Source organism: Pseudorasbora parva, chromosome 9 (assembly GCF_024679245.1).
Source record: "Pseudorasbora parva isolate DD20220531a chromosome 9, ASM2467924v1, whole genome shotgun sequence".
NCBI classification, from domain to species: domain Eukaryota; kingdom Metazoa; phylum Chordata; class Actinopteri; order Cypriniformes; family Gobionidae; genus Pseudorasbora; species Pseudorasbora parva.
Genome location: NC_090180.1, coordinates 29,555,620 through 29,571,945, shown reverse-complemented (window position 1 = coordinate 29,571,945; position 16,326 = coordinate 29,555,620). Strand labels below are relative to the sequence as shown.

The following is a 16,326-nucleotide window of genomic DNA, read 5'->3' as shown; positions in this document are numbered from 1 at the left end:
GATATATTTTTTCTACAACATAAAAAGGATATTGAATGATATTCAGCAATGTAATGTGTAAGGCACAAATAGCATTTATAGTCTGTATCTAATATTTTTCAATGTCTTTTACCTTTGACACTGTTAAACATGGTGTCACGTGGATGGGAATATGCATGCAAATGTATGCAGATGAGGTCATGCATAGTAAAACTAGGCGTTGTATGCTCCATATATGGTGATTAAGGGGAGGAGACAGGGTGGGGAAGCACAATCTGCTGCAGGCTGTGATTTATAAAGAGATTTTTGCGCAGGTTCTGGCACACATGGTTTTAAAAATCTGAATTTTTTTGTGCATACGCAAAATCTTTTGTACGTACGTACACTTTTAGGATGAAATCTACGCAAAGGTTTATAAATGGGACCCCAGATCCGGGTGACTGCAGTAAACCTCGGGATAAACAGACTAACATTAACGTAGATGCCTTTCTTCTTGTGATGTAACGGAGTAAACATTTTGAGTACATCAGGTGTTATGGGAAGTGTTCCCAGTTCCAGCTGACCTACTTAATGCAGCCTAACAATCATTTAACTGATTTGAATAATAAAAATGAATAATGTTCTATGTGTATGCCACAACAGAATGAGTTGTTCTGCATCTGCAAGAGTGTGGGCAGGCTTTTGATATCGGCTCTGCATCTAACTCTACTGCGCAGATTCCGGTCCCGAGGTCACTAATGCGCTCCAGCCCAGCATTTTCAACTTCCGAAAACTTCGGTCCCACATTTACAACTTAACAGACTTGTGTCCCAAATGAGTGCAAGATTTCAGCGCCATATTCAGAAGTTGACGGCTTCGCTTTTCATCAGTGGAAGGTAGTGAAGACGTGTCGTCCATATTTTTTTATGTCTATGTTTGACACTAATATCTTTATTCCTTTCATGTTGTACATCTTTAACATGAAAAAATAAATACACAAGTAAAAATAAATACACATAAAATACACAAGTCTTTATCAAACACCCTCAATATACACTCACCTAAAGTGTTATTAAGAACACCAAACTAATACTGTTTGACCCCCTTTCGCTTTCAGAACTGCCTTAATTCTATGTGACATTGATTCAACAAGGTGCTGAAAGCATTCTTTAGAAATGTTGGCCCATATTGATAGGATAGCATCTTGCAGTTGATGGAGATTTGTGGGATGCACATCCAGGGCACGAAGCTCCCAGTCCACCACATTCCAAAAATGCTCTATTGGGTTGAGATCTGGTGACTGTGGGGGCCATTTTATTACAGTGAACTCATTGTCATGTTCAAGAAACCAATATGAAATCATTCAAGCTTTGTGACATGGTGCATTATCCTGCTCAGGTAGGCCGTGGCATTTAAACGATGCCCAATTGGCACTAAGGGGCCTAAAGTGTGCAAAGAAAACATCCCCCACACTATTACACCACCACCACCAGCTTGGCACCAACAACCATGCCACGCTCAAAATTGCTTAAATCACTTTTCTTTCTCATTCTGACATTCAGTTTGGAGTTCAGGAGATTGTCTTGACTAGAACCACACCCCTAAATGCATTGAAGCAACTGCCATGTGATTGGTTGATTAGATAATTGCATTAATTAGAAACTGAACAGCTGTTCCTAATAATCCTTTAGAAGAGTGTACGTTTTCACAGCCTTCCGAAACTGAATCAAAGTTTCACATATGATCTGACGCTGTTATGTCAAATTAACTGCCACTTCAACAATCAGAGCTATGTGCAGGAGAAAATATTTTGTGAAAAAAATACTTTTTCTGGGGGGTTTTCACACCCGAAGCAATTATATTGCTTCGTAATTTAGATTGAACCACCGGAGACAAAAACGCTTTCATCTGACGAAATTTCTCATGAGCTCACAACATTTTGCTCCATTTTATTTCTAAAAATTGTATAATATACAATCACATGTCTGAACTAGACATTTAACTTTTGTTTGTTGCAAAACAGGGTACAGTAAGACTACTGCAATATTCTTTTTTCATGTCTTTATCCAAACCATGTGATATATTAGTTCATTTAAGTGAATAAACAGACTATTGTAATGATAGGCAATTTTGAAATCTTTACAAATCTTTTGTTTCTAATCAGTGGTTCGGAGCATGTATAAAACTGCCAAAGTCAGATACATTTCAGTAAACGAGACTTTGTTTCTACATAACTGTTTCGAAAACAAAACTTTAATTTTCAATACATCACTTGCCAGCATCTAAGACTAACAAAATGCTATAGATTGCAAATTAACAGATATCAATGATGTGTTGATAATTAATGTGGTCAAATTTGTATGTTTTTATATGCAATTTAAATCGTCCATCCATTTATATAACACATTTTAACAAACTTTAAGTGGTACATATGTCATTCATACATAAACAAAACAGCTACAATTTCTCATTTTAAATACAGTAACCAATTTTAAGTATTCACCATCAATAAATCCAATTCTTTCAATATCAAACATGTACCCCTAGTTGCTAGTCCCAGACATAGACCGTAAAAAAACATGGGACGACTCGACATCATCCGTTTCCGCTTGGCAGATTTGAAGCTTTTAGGCAGCCTGCATGGCGCTGACATCTTGGGACCGAGTCTGCGCAGTAGCGATTTCGGGACCGGAGTTGCGCAGTAGAGCGCAGGAAGTAGAGCAGGAAGTACAGCTGCGATATCAAAAGCCCGCCCACACTCTCACAGATGCAGAACAATTAATTATGTTGGTGTGAAATAAACAGTTATGGAAATGTAGAAATTAAAGCTAAAGCTCCAATCTGCTCCCAAAAATTCAGAAAAAAGTCTGTTAGTGCCTCAGTGACAACTTCACTCAGAAAAGCCATCAGTCTCAGCTGTCAATCATGACATCACACCCCCCGTTTTTATAGCATCAAATAACTAACTAAAACTAAACTTATTTTAAAAACACTTGAAATGAAATCATCGTGATGATAACTGACTTCAGTGACAAACTAACTTTGGGGAAAAAAATATTTGAAGTGTAATTTTATTATTTAGTTTGCCTCGCGTCCATTAGAAAACACAGAGGGGCGGCTATACTGGGACCAGTCACCGGGGGACGATCGAGGTGCGAAAGCTTCAGTATCTGAGAGGGAGACTGCAGGCTTGGTCCCAGACCAAAATGCATGTTTGAGCTGTTTTAAGTAAAATCATATCTTAAAATATGTCAGTGCCATTGTTTTGTCTCAAGATGCACACCAGTAATGTTTTTTTCTAAGGCGCCTTTATAAAAACTACTTAAAATGCTCTAATTTATCTAAAGCCTAATCCTGGCTTAATCTAAGCCCTGTCTGTGAAACTGGACCTTTAACTCATTGAACATTGCTTGTTCCGCAACTAGTCGTATTTCAGGCATTTTCATACTTTTTCACTGAACATATTTGTTTCCACAATAAACTAATTTATGCTAGTTCTAAGCAATTTGAATACATGCTATTTAAGTTCACATATCTTACCTGTTTATGGGAACGTTTTCTCCACAAAATAATTTGTACATTTTTCTCTCTCAATTGTACGATTCTGACTTAGTAACTCACAATTGCAATTCTGAGGGGAAAAAACATCAGAATTGAGAGATATAAAGTTGCAATTATCTTTTAGGTAGTTTTATTCCATGGTGGAAACAAGCTTCCATACCTGTTACTTATATACACTATATTGCCAAAAGTATTGGGTCATTCCTCCAAATCATTTAATTCCGGTGTTCCAATCACTTCCATGGTGTATAAAATCAAGCACCTAGGCATGCAGACTGCGTCTACAAACATTTGTACAAAAAAAACAAATACAAAATAAGAATGGGTCGCTGTCTGGAGTGCAGTGAATTCAAGTGTGGTATCGTAATAGGTTGCCACCTGTGCAATAAGTCCATTCGTGAAATGTATTGCCTACTAAATATTCCACAGTCAACTGTTTGTGGTAATATAACAAAGTGGAAGCAATTGGGAACAACAACAAAGCCAAGAAAAACACCTCAAATTTCTGCAGTCAATACCTACACAAATTCTGTGTGGCCTTCAGATTAGTTTAAGAATAGTGCGTAGAGAGCTTCATGGAATGGGTTTCCATGGCCGAGCAGCTGCATCCAAGCCTTACATCAAGTGCAATGCAGTGGTGTAAAGCAGGCTGCCACTGGAATCAGAGCAGTGAAGACATGTTCTCTGAAGTGACGAATCACACTTCTCTGTCTGGCAATCCAATGGACGAGTGTGGGTTTGGTGGTTGCCAGGAGAACGCTACTTCCTTGACTGCATTGTGCCAAGTGTAAAGTTTGATGGGTGGGGTGTGGGTGGGTGTTGGGGGGGGGGGTTATGGAAAATTTCATGCTCCCAACATTGTAGGAACAGTTTGAGGATAAGCCCTTCCTGTTGCATCAGTGCAAAAAGCAAGGTCCATAAAGACATGGATGAGTGAGTTTGGTGTGGAGGAACTTGACAGGCCAGCAGAGTCCTGAGCTCAACCCAATAGAACACCACCCAATAGAACACCTTTGGGATGAAACAGTGCCTGATCTCACAAATGACCTTCTAAAAGAATGGTAAAAAATTCCCATAAACATACTCCTAAACCTAGTGGAAAGCCTTTTCCAGAATAGTTGAAGCTGTTATAGCTGCAAAGGGTGGACTCCATATTTAACCCTACAAATTAAGAATGCAATGTCATTCAAGTTCATGTGCTTGTAAAGGCAGGCGTCCCAAAAATTTTGACAATAGTGATACACATACACACACACACAGAAGTATCTTCTGTTGCTTTCAAAGCGTAGTACTAAACAGAAAAAAAAAAAATCTGAAATTTTTTATCCTGTTCAAAATGTTGGGCAGTTTAACTGAAGGTAACGACCAGTTAAATCATCCAGGGAACGACACAAAGTAGAATCAAGGGTATATAAACTTTTGAATAAGGGTATTTTTTTATAAATTGTGAACTATATGTAAACATTTTATGTAAAATTTCTTGTTCAAGCCAATTTAAATGTTTAATCACGGTTATTCCAAATGGATGGACATTTTATATGCAATTCAAATACATTCATCTTAAATGTAATCCTAAATATTTTTGAGTGTAGAAAATAGTAGCTTTATGCAATAATTTCACCAATAATTTGCTTGCTTTATAACTGAACCTCTTTTTTTTTTTTTATGTCATTGCATTTCCACAGTTTCCATTTCTTTGCCTAGTGAACAGAGTATTTTGCTATGAGTCCGTAGATTTCTAGATGAGCGGAACCTCTTCCCACATGAATGGCAGTGGTACGGCTTCTCTTGCTCATGTGTTTCCAGGGATCCTGAGCATTTGTAGGGTTGTTCTTCTTTGTGATTTCTTTGGTGCATTTTCAATTCACGAGCTCTAGTGAATGCTTCACCGCACTCTGGGCACTCATGAGCGGTTAAAATGTTATGCGTCTCCTGGTGCTTCACATTCATCTTCAGGTGTTTCAAGGCCGATGGCAATTTACAGCACAGGTGGTTATTGAGACTGACTACCTCTATGAAACCCTTACCACACTGATCGCATGCGTACGGCCACTCTCCAGTGTGAATTTGCATGTGCACGTTAAAGCTTCCTTTACGTTTAAAACTTCTCCCGCAGTGCTGGCACGTGAAAGGCTTCTCTCCAGTGTGAACTACCATGTGAATCTTCAGGTGTGATTTCTGCGAAAAACATTTTCCACACTGAAGGCATGCGAAAGGTTTCTCCTGAGTGTGAATTCGCATGTGCAAATTAAAACTCCCTTTACATTTGAAGTTGTTTCCGCATTCAGGGCACGTGAATGGCTTCTCTCGCGTGTGAACTCTCATGTGAATTCTCAGGTAACCTTTCTGCGTGCAAACCTTTCCACACTGAAGGCAAGTGAAGGGCTTCTCTCCAGTGTGTGTCCTAACATGATTCCTTAGGACTTTCCTCTCAGTAAAAGTCACTCCACACTGCTGACATGTGAAAGGCTTCACTCCGGTGTGAATTCGCATGTGCATATTAAGGTTTCCTTTGCATGCGAAACTCCTTCCACACTGATGGCATGCAAAAGGCTTCTCTCCGGTGTGAAGTCTCATGTGACTGTTCAGGTTTACTTTCTGTGTGAAACTCTTTCCACACTGACGACACGTGAACGGCTTTTCTCCAGTGTGAACTCTTATGTGATTCTGAAGGATTCGTTTCTCTGTGAAACTCTTTCCGCACTGAGGACATGTGAAAGGCTTCTCTCCATTGTGAATTCTCATGTGCATACGAAGCCTTTCTTTACGTGTGAAACTTTTCTGACACTGAACGCACGTAAAAGGCTTCTCTCCCGTGTGAACTCTTAAGTGCCTCGTCAGGAATCTTTTTTGAGTGAAAATCCTTCCACATTCTAAACAGGTTAAGGATCTTTTAACCTTGTCTTGGTTCAAATGTGTCTCGGCCTGTAAGCAACTTGAATATTTTTCTTCAGCATTGAAATTCTGATCGTAATGGTGCTGGTTGTCAAGGTCATTCAGTTCTTCACTCTCTTCTTTCACTTCCATTAAGCCTAAAGTGAGAACAAAACAAAAAGGTCAAAATTCATTCCAAGATAAGGATTTTTTTAAGGCCCTGATATACTCATGGATATTTTATCTTATATCCCAAATATAAGATATTTTCTATTCTCCACTAAGTAGTTGCAAAGTCATGTTTTCGGTATGGTTCGATAAGTGCTTTGTTCAGGAAAAAAAGGAATACTGTCAAATCAGGGATATTGCGATTACTGGGCAATAAAACAATGTTAATTATCAAAATATAATTCTGCTCGATAAAAAAATAAAAGTTTGCTAAATGTTCGATATACTTAGAGATGCACCGATCGACCTGATGGAATCAATGGAGGCCAAAAACATTTTGTTATTAAAATAGCTTTTTTTTTGTTCATAGGCTTAAAGCCTTCATGTTACAGCTAATGTTGTAAGATTTTATTTATCTTAAAAATAAAATACCTGATTGTTTGATCAAGGAATGAGACTTTTTTTTCAGCATACATTTTTCATCTTGCATCAAAATTGTGTTGTATTTAACATAATTGTATGCATTCGAAATATAGATATTTTATTTTATTGTACCCAAGTGTACCTGAAATAAGTTTAATATACATACATCTTAATATATTTTTAATTACCCAATTGTAAACTGTTTTTTTTTTATAAATAATATTTATAAATAGTATTTGTATTAAATCTGTATTCATTGAGTTGAATTGAGAATCAAAATTCTAAATTAAATAGAGAATGTAATCGATTTGAGAGCTTGCGAATCTAAATCGAATTGGAACATCTGAATCGATATCCAGCGCCATTAGTATCACAAGATTTGGTTCTGTGCATCTTATATTCCTCATGCTGTCTGTCATGATCATTAAAGAACAAAAGACAAAGAAAATCACCTTCTGCTTTTGACTGAATAAGTTTTATAACTTAAATTGTAAACTTTCATCTGGATTTTCTATCTAGAGTTATTTTACATGCTATTTCTTTAATTTCTTTAGCATTACTTAATTAATAACCTACTTTTAGACCCACCTGAAAAACAATCATGTTTATTTTGTATCTCTCTTTATTCTATTGCATTTATTTGTGCTGTTGTTTGCAATTTGTTCTTATTGTATTACTGACTTTATACTTGTCAGCAAGCTGACTATCTGGTGAATGTGTTTATCAATGATGGGGATGCTAAATGGATACAATAAGATTTCCCAATAAATAGGCAAGAATAAACCTTATGTCCTCTCGGACAGTTGCACTGAATGCGACAAGATCGACTTCAGAAGTTGGAAGTAGGAAAGTTCTGATATCATGTGGCAGCAATAAGGGGTTAGGAGAGACAACAGTGTAATTATACATTTAAATACAGATTTTTTTTTCCAGCCGTAATTACATGCAGGTATTTTTATTTATTTATAAATGCAATGGAATGTGATGCAATGCAATAAACAAAACAAAAACATGAATACAGAATAAGTACATATCAAATTATCCATTTAAAAGATCATATAAAGTGGGACCGGAAACCATTTGATAACTTCAAGTTGTACTATTGTATGTATAACTACAGCCAACTTTGTTCCCCAGCAGTTATTCATGAATGAATGAATTGAATCAAGAATGACACCCACCTCTTGGTTCCTCAGTATCTTGATCTTTCACTCTGCATGGCTCTAGATAACTCATGTCTTCTCTTTCCTCTTTAATAAACTCCATCGTTATAACAGTATGTCTGAATTACAAACGTACTGTGCTACACAGATCTGCGTTGCAGTGTGTATTGTTGTTATTCTTCTTCTTTGGTGTATTGGCGGTTCGCATTACCGAGTGCCTATCGCCGCCTACTGGCCTGTTGTAGAGGAAACAATTACTGGGGAAAATAATGATCTTGTTTTTAATGCTAAATGTTTAGATTAAAAAATAAACACTGACTGAAATAACAAAAACAGATAATAAGGCTGTACTATAATACATTTATTTTTCTAAAGCCATTTTGCTTAGGCTAGCCTACATTATACTTTTTTGTTCAAAAAGTTACATTTTTTTATTCAGTTTTTGTTCCTGAATACTGTACACAGTACAGCACCTGTACAACTGCTGCATAGTATGTATCTTTTCTGTTAATATTAATATAATAAATTACACTGTTAGACATTTCTGTATTGTACAGTTATTATTTACTATATTATCCAGTATAATAGGCTTGTGCAAATTCTCTTTACAGTAATTCACTGTGATTCCCTTTGCATCATGAGAATTTTAACAGTAATAACATTAACTTTACCATGGTAAACTGTGCTAATGTTTCATTTTAACAAACAACTTTTTTATCTGCTAAATTACGGAACGAGCAACACTGCTTAAATTAACAGTTCATGAATGTGAAATTCTGTTCATGTTGTAGTTGATATTGTTTGCTAAGTTAAACAAAAAAGGCTACTAGGCCTTTTTATGGCTTCTAGTCACTCTTCTAGTTTTAGCATTAGTCTCTTTTGTTTTTAGTTTTTTTAAGTTTTACTGTGTGTGTGTGTGTGTGTGTGTGTGTGTGTGTGTGTGTGTGTGTGTGTGTGTGTGTGTTTGTTTGTTTGTTTGTTTGTTTGTTTTAAAGGCAAATGAAATGAAGAAGACTTGCCAATGATTTTGAGAGGGTTGTGTAGCTATCCCATACGTGGTAAAAGTGGCCATTTCTACTTCTTGTTTTTCAGGGAACACATTTCTCTCTCTGTAACAAGCAAATGTGGTATCTGTTTTGGAGAAGCCCCTGGGTTTTGCAGATGCCTTAGATTCTTTGCCTGTTGTTTTTTTCTGTAAATTTCCAGTTGCCTCAAAGCAGCACTTTGGCAAATTTTGCTCTCGGGGTCCCCCTACAGTTGCGAAAAAATAATGTCCTTAACTACTGTCGTAAACCCTGTCATCCTACAACAGGGGATGCCATCGCGCATGCATTTGTTGACATGACAACCCTGATAGCCCTGAGCTAGTAATGCGCAGGTCGTCTCATAACCCGCGGACCCCATATGTCTTTTAATGGTCGCGGGTGCGGGGCGGGTTGTAAAAATATATACAGTGGTGCGGGGCGGGCCAAATAACTTCATAAAAGCGGCCCCGCGGGTTGGTGCAGCACTAACAGTTCCCCTGAACACTGCAGGAGGGGTTCACATGCAGGTGTTCTTCTGGGGTCGCGTGTGAAATGTCTTCATTCCAGGTACAGTCAGTGGCATATGTTTCAGCATGTCATATGAATATAATTTCATGGGTTTTATTTTTTTCAGACACCACATAATCACGATGCTCACGTTTACAAGCCAGCGTCATTATAGTACTCTATTGGTTACCGTTTTACAGAATCTATATGATACTTCAATTCAATGTTTGAGTGGTAGGTAAACACCATAACAAGCCTGACAGCATCGGTCGGGCACACCTCCTTCAGCTCACGCCAACGAGCAAACGCTGGTCCAATGTTGATCCTCGTTCTGCCTTTAATCACATCACTTTTTCGTTTCCTCTAATTGCTTTCCTCCAACAAAACCTTTTCTTTCTTATTTGTCTGTGCTGCTTCGGACATGACTATATTATCCAACGAACAAAGTTGGGCTTGCACGTCCGAATTTAAGGAAGTGTGGGTGTTGGTGGAAGTGACCTATATGCCGTAAAGCAGTCGAATTTTGTAGTTCTTTTTGTTCTCGGGTTACTACCCGAAACCCGAAGTTTAAAAGTACGATTAAAAACGATACAGACCCCATCAAGCTATGGCAGACGTGTCATTCAACCTATTGTAAGTCGATGTATCATCACAAGAGTCTTGAAAATATATTATGAAAGTTACCTAGTGCTGATTTAAGATTTTTCTGTGAGGATAAATCCAGAAGATACAACATTATGCACTGTGAAAGTTTGTACGACAGGAGAAATTGTCCCATCATGGGCTGAGTTTGTATTTTAAAGTGTTACCCAGACAGCAAGACAACATTGAATAAACATTGATTTTCCATCTGAATCATCATTATGGTAATGGTGGTGGGTGTTCTCAAATTTGCTTCTGACCATACGAATCTGAACATACCCCATGTCTGACAATATTTATCCCGACTCTGACTGTACTTGACTCTTATTATTTGTTTGTAGATAGTCATGATTATGCAGCAAGAAGCCTGGACCGATATGTTACTAAAGATTGTGACACCACTGACATCCAGTCTGAGGAGCAGAGCCACCATGGCCTAAAAAGAAGGTAATAATGAATGTCCAATTTCTAATTCTCCACGTGTTTATATTTGGCAGATGCCTTTGTCCAAAGAAAACGTATAAGGAGTTTCAACCATTTGCTGTTGACATGTGCAATTTAACAGTTTAACAATTTGTTAACATGTGCAAGTTGACAATTTAATTGCTCTCTTCTTTACTTTTAGACCCAATCCAATTTATCAGTTGGATGAGGAGCCCCGGAATGAGTGCAGATTTGCCCAAGTCCCCAAAGTCTTATTTCCAGGTGTGTGTGTGTGTGTGTGTGTGTGTGTGTGTGTGTGTGTGTGTGTGTGTGTGTGTGTGTGTGTGTGTGTGTGTGTGTGTGTGTGTATGTGTGTGTGTGTGTGTGTGTGTGGACATAAAGTAAGCTTTGGCAGAAAAAAAGAAAATCTAATTTATCATTACACACATCTGCCCCTAACCACCTCCCTCACCACATCTTTTTCTTTTTCTTTAAACAAACCAGCATCATCCCCTCCAAGGATCTATCAGACCCTCCAACACCCTAGTTCCCCCAAAATGTCTTAACCCCAATGTAACAGTATCGTTTCCTGGAGATGAATTGGCCTTCTCTCCAGTGCATCTACTCCAGAGGCCATGTCCTGAAGGTATGTTTTTAAAAAGAAATAATTCATGTCAATTCAAACATTCAAAATTTAAACCAAACCCAGTCAAATGGTTTAATTTCTCTTTTCTTTTTCTTTTCTTTTCTCACACCATGGAGGCCCTGGACCATGCGGAAGAGACGCTGCAGACTAAAATAAACCGTCAGAAAATGGTAGTTCTTTAAAAGTTACATCATTCTTCTGTTAGAAAACTTAATTAATATGCATAACTTGCTTAAACTGCAAGAGATAATTTCTATTGAACCTTAGTCTCAGTCATTCCACATTTTACTCTTCATTAGGCTATGTCAAAAAAACTGCTATTTCAGTACTCCTTTATCAATCCTAGTTATATTCAGACTGAAAAAAATTGTAAACCCTGCCAATTTGTTATATTTTGCCAGACTGCCCGCCTCACAATTATTGAGGGGACTATCCTAGACGCGAGGGTTCGCCAAATGATGGCACAAATGTTGTCAAATGAACTGGCTTCAGGACTGAACTGGGCTGGAAAGAAGCACAAGGAGCCATCCACACATAAACGGCCCTTTAAAGAGATGGCAATCTCCCAGTCTATGTTTGGTAACTCCTGCTTTAAATCATCAGTTTCAATTCTAAGCTGCAAGCCAGAGGGCCTTAATGCACACCCCATCTCACTTCACCCCACACACCACTTAGCATGACGTTAACACAATAATCCAACAGAAACCTCAGCATTCAGTGATTTGTAATAGCCATCTATAATTGTTAACATTTACAACATTAGAAGAAAACTTGTTTTTACATTACTCAGTGTTTTTCTTTCTGAAAAGAATTTGAATATTGAATTCTCAAAGTTTCATTTAGCCCACCTGTGACATCTCTCCTGGTCTGCTAACATCACTAGCTGCATTTATAATTATCCTACTTTATCCTAGCCTATATTAGGGGATTACCCGTAATTCCTCAAATAAAAGCCTGTAGTCAATTAAACGTAGGGCCTCTGATAGTGGCCGGGGGCGTGGTCAGTACGAACAAATAAAGGCCAGTCTCAAATTAAGGCCGGGGGCAATTGTGTGGATAATCTCCTAAATGCCTTTCATTTAATGTGCATTCAAATTCATTGTAATGTTTAGTAGAGTTAGTTGTGCCGTGACGGCTGACCGACATCACGATGGAGTGCAACCATCCTGATACCACGCGCCCCATTCTTGTGAGTGCGACATACACTAATACTGGTCTCTTCTATAGTTAACCTAAAAACTTTGCAGGGATTGCTCTTAAAATGAGAGATGTGACGTCTGTGAAAATACCGTGATCTTCACAATATTAGCCTCTCGTCTTTTTAATGTCTCACTCTGCAGTCACTATTTTATTTTGTAGAAGAAAGCAGCATAGGCTTCAAAATAAACTATGCTATTGAAATATTGTAAAGTGGTATGAACTAGGCTACACAAACAACCATTTAAAAAAACAATATGCAAAATAAAAAATTTAAATCTCCGTAATGGATTGAAAAAAGTGTGCAACCTATTGGAATGAGCAGTGTTGGGAATGTTACTTTAAACGTGCAGTATGCAACTTTTGGCCACTAGGGGTCACTCATTCAAAATAATAACAACTGACGTACTTTGGTGACGTCGGGAAAGTGCGTGGGCTCATGGGAGTTGTTGTCATTATTGCCACTGTCAACCAGCGAATCTGGCATCTCCAGCAGAAAACATGTTCACTGACAAGGTAATTGATTGTTATATTACATCTCTATTATTGTTAAGTTTAGTTACGGCATTTCACTTTATGTAATGTCAATCTAATGAAATAGCAGCAAGCTACCGTTACTTAACAAACTTATCAGTAACGTTAGATAATGTGTGAGACAGAATGTTGTGCGGGCGGTCGCTATGCCAACATACCTATAAGTTGGTAGGCTATGTTGACATATTAACCGTGCATCATAATTTGAGTTACTCAAATTATAGATATATTGACATGGCATCCGCGATTGTCGAACATTCTGTATATCAACTGTTCAATACGGAAATACATTTCAATTTAGTTTATCATTACCAACATAATGCATAGTAAATGAGAGAACCAGCAATACGTTGTTCATTGGAACACGCGCTGTGTCGCTCCCCACGTTCATCAATCATTCTAATAAACATTTATTTTGGAACTCGGAGATATATGAATAAGTAGATCATTATTAAATCAATATTATATGTAGCTAGTATTAACATATGATAAAAGTGACGGTCACCTTATATTAATTGACAAAGATAGTGGCATATTACCTTATGAAGCTAACGTTACTTTCTCCAGCTACATATAAAACCAATAATAGCTAGTCCATCTGCGTTTTACACATGACATCATCGTGTCACCAAATATACGGATAGAAATACTTTTGAATCAGTTTTTAAAAAAATAGCTCTTTCAGTCTCCAAAAACACAGAATCCGCCTGTTTGAAAAGCCGATACAAAATGTATAACATTACGTATTCAGCTAAACGCGTCTCAATGTGGTCAAGATCGCTATGCAATATGCAAACATACAGCATGTTATGATTATTATGTTAGCTGAATGGTTACTTAAATGACCTGTTTATTAAAACACAAGCGAGATCAGCATCTCTCTGCAGTCCGAGCTTGTCACGAAGATTTCGCCATCTTTCAAAGGCTTCTCCAAGGTTTACACGTCTCTTGCTTCTACTGTCCCAAAATCTTCTCGGGTCATTTTTTTCACCCTTACGTTTGCGCTTTGTTGAGCTGACAAAACGTACAGGCAAAGAGTAGTCATGATCCATTATCATACAGACTTTTTTATACGGGGGTTCCCCTTATACTGTCTGTCAGTGTTCCTCTTTGAGTTTGGCGGTTCCGCCCATAGATATCTATGGTTCCGCCGAGTTCCGCAGGAAGCAAGACGCAAACGTGGATATGACGTGAAAGACTGGCGACATAACGGAAATAAAGACACGGTCCGTGTCTTCGAATTAAAATATTAATTTCTCTGGATTTAGAAGTTAATTAGAACTGTCGGGATAATGTAAACACACAACTTTAAAAAATATATAACATAGATATAGTGATCTTTTATATTTTTAATGCTGAAACATTACATATTGTGCCTTTAAAAAAGTAATTAGTTATAGTTACTCACTACTTGTTCCAAAAAGTAACTGAGTTAGAAAACTGAATTACTCCATAATAAAAGTAACTCGTTACCAGGGAAAGTAGCTATTTGCGTTACTGTAAAAGAAAAAAAGAAAAAAGTAGCTATAAGTCATATAATTTTGATTTTCACAAGTCAGTTGAAATGAGTAGAACAGACAAGTGTTTATAACTTTTTTAAATGTTCAAATATGTAAAATAACTTTGATGCCCCCAATATTAAATGTTAAATGAATGAAATGGACACTAAATAGAATAAATTATTATTACACAATATTGTACACTAATCTACACTATTTTAATGTTGCTGTGGGACAATGTGAGAGACACGTGAATCAAATTCAACACATTATTGTAAATATCAGTAATATAGTAGAACAATAAAACTAAATAGATTGTTTAGAACTGTAATATTTATTGCACAGACCCCAACTGGCCATCAAATAAATCTAAAAGTAAATGATGCTCCTTAAAAAAACTCTACCCAAAATAAAAAATAATAAAAAATATATTAGCCCAACTTACATAGCCTAGAGTCTTTGTAGTGCACATTAAAATTCTAAAACTGTCACACAACTGCTAGACATAGCCTGCTTGAAGTATTTTCTTCCTCACAAAAGTAAACAGTTTAAGGGGGGGGTGAAATGCTGTTTCATGCATACTGAGCTTTTTACACTGTTAAAGACTTGGATTCCCATCCTAAACATACCCTGCGTCCCAATTCGCATACTATCCATCCTAAATAGTACTCGAAAATAGAATTAGTATGTCCCAAATCGTAGTATGTTGAAAAGAGTATTCCAAAGATTCCCGGATGGTTTACTATTTCCGGTCCGAATTCACAGTATGGATCGATGTGCACTCTAACGGCTGATATTGCCCACAACCCATTGCGAGTTGGACGAGGATTCGATTAGAACTACAAACGCGGATAAAAAGCGTTATAAACTACAAACATGACGGATGTGCGAGTTCGACGGTTAAGTAGTGAAGTTTAGATAAAGGGGTTTGAGTGACCAACTATCAATATTTAACCTGACAAAAATATATTTATTCAGTGTTGTCCACATTATATTTCACCTGCTGCAGCATTGTGAACTTTTGCAATGACACGTTTGGCCATTAACTTTTAAATGCATCATTATATTTAAACTGCAAACACACGAGGAGAGTCTCTGCATTAAAGATCCACAAATGGCAGATCAACAAGCAGCTACATTTCTCTCCGATAAGGTAGGAGATTAAACTGAATGTGAAGGATTTGAACTGTGACGAATCTGACGACGATTGACAGGGCAGATAAACGGTGACGGGATGCACGTAACTAAGCGACAGAGTCCGTTAAAGATGGCGAAGTAGTATGTCCCGAAGCTTGCATACTTTTCTCCTACACACTCAAAAGTATATACTTTTTCTTCACAAAAAGAGTACATACTTTTAGGACGTAGTATAAGTAGGCGAATTGGGACGCAGCAATAGACAAAGTTTCAAAAACTAATGTTGGACGTTTGATGGAGTATTTCTGTGTTAAAAATACTCCTTCCAGTTTCTCACAAGTTTCGGAGAGTTTTTTTTGAGTATGGCTCGGGTTGACGTTAGTAAGAGCGGAAGGTCCTTGTATGGGCCGTACGGGCTCTTCTCCCGGAAGGATGCGCGCGCTAGAGGATGGATACCCGACCCGAGCCCGACGGGTTCCGACGGTACCCGACGGGTCGGGCCGGGTTCGGACAGATATTTAGATATGACGTTCGGGTTCGGGTCGGGCTCGGTCACGTCAGCGCGATAA

The 16,326-nt window shown here is 37.7% G+C and overlaps 1 protein-coding gene across 2 annotated transcripts; it reads right to left on the bottom strand.

The window, feature by feature from the left end:
* Positions 1–1,881: 1,881 nt before the first annotated feature.
* On the bottom strand, positions 1,882–8,302 carry LOC137088847 (gastrula zinc finger protein XlCGF57.1-like). Of its 2 annotated transcripts, none has more exons than XM_067452196.1 (2): positions 8,166–8,302; positions 1,882–6,551 (listed from the first exon to the last, which is right to left on the bottom strand). In XM_067452196.1, exons 1-2 carry the CDS (start codon positions 8,248–8,250, stop codon positions 5,188–5,190), a joined length of 1,449 nt encoding a protein of 482 aa, XP_067308297.1. In that variant the 5' UTR covers positions 8,251–8,302; the 3' UTR covers positions 1,882–5,187. The 2 variants fall into 2 exon arrangements, with proteins under 2 accessions (XP_067308297.1, XP_067308298.1); XM_067452197.1 differs by lacking the exon at positions 8,166–8,302 and adding an exon at positions 7,769–8,100.
* Positions 8,303–16,326: the final 8,024 nt, after the last annotated feature.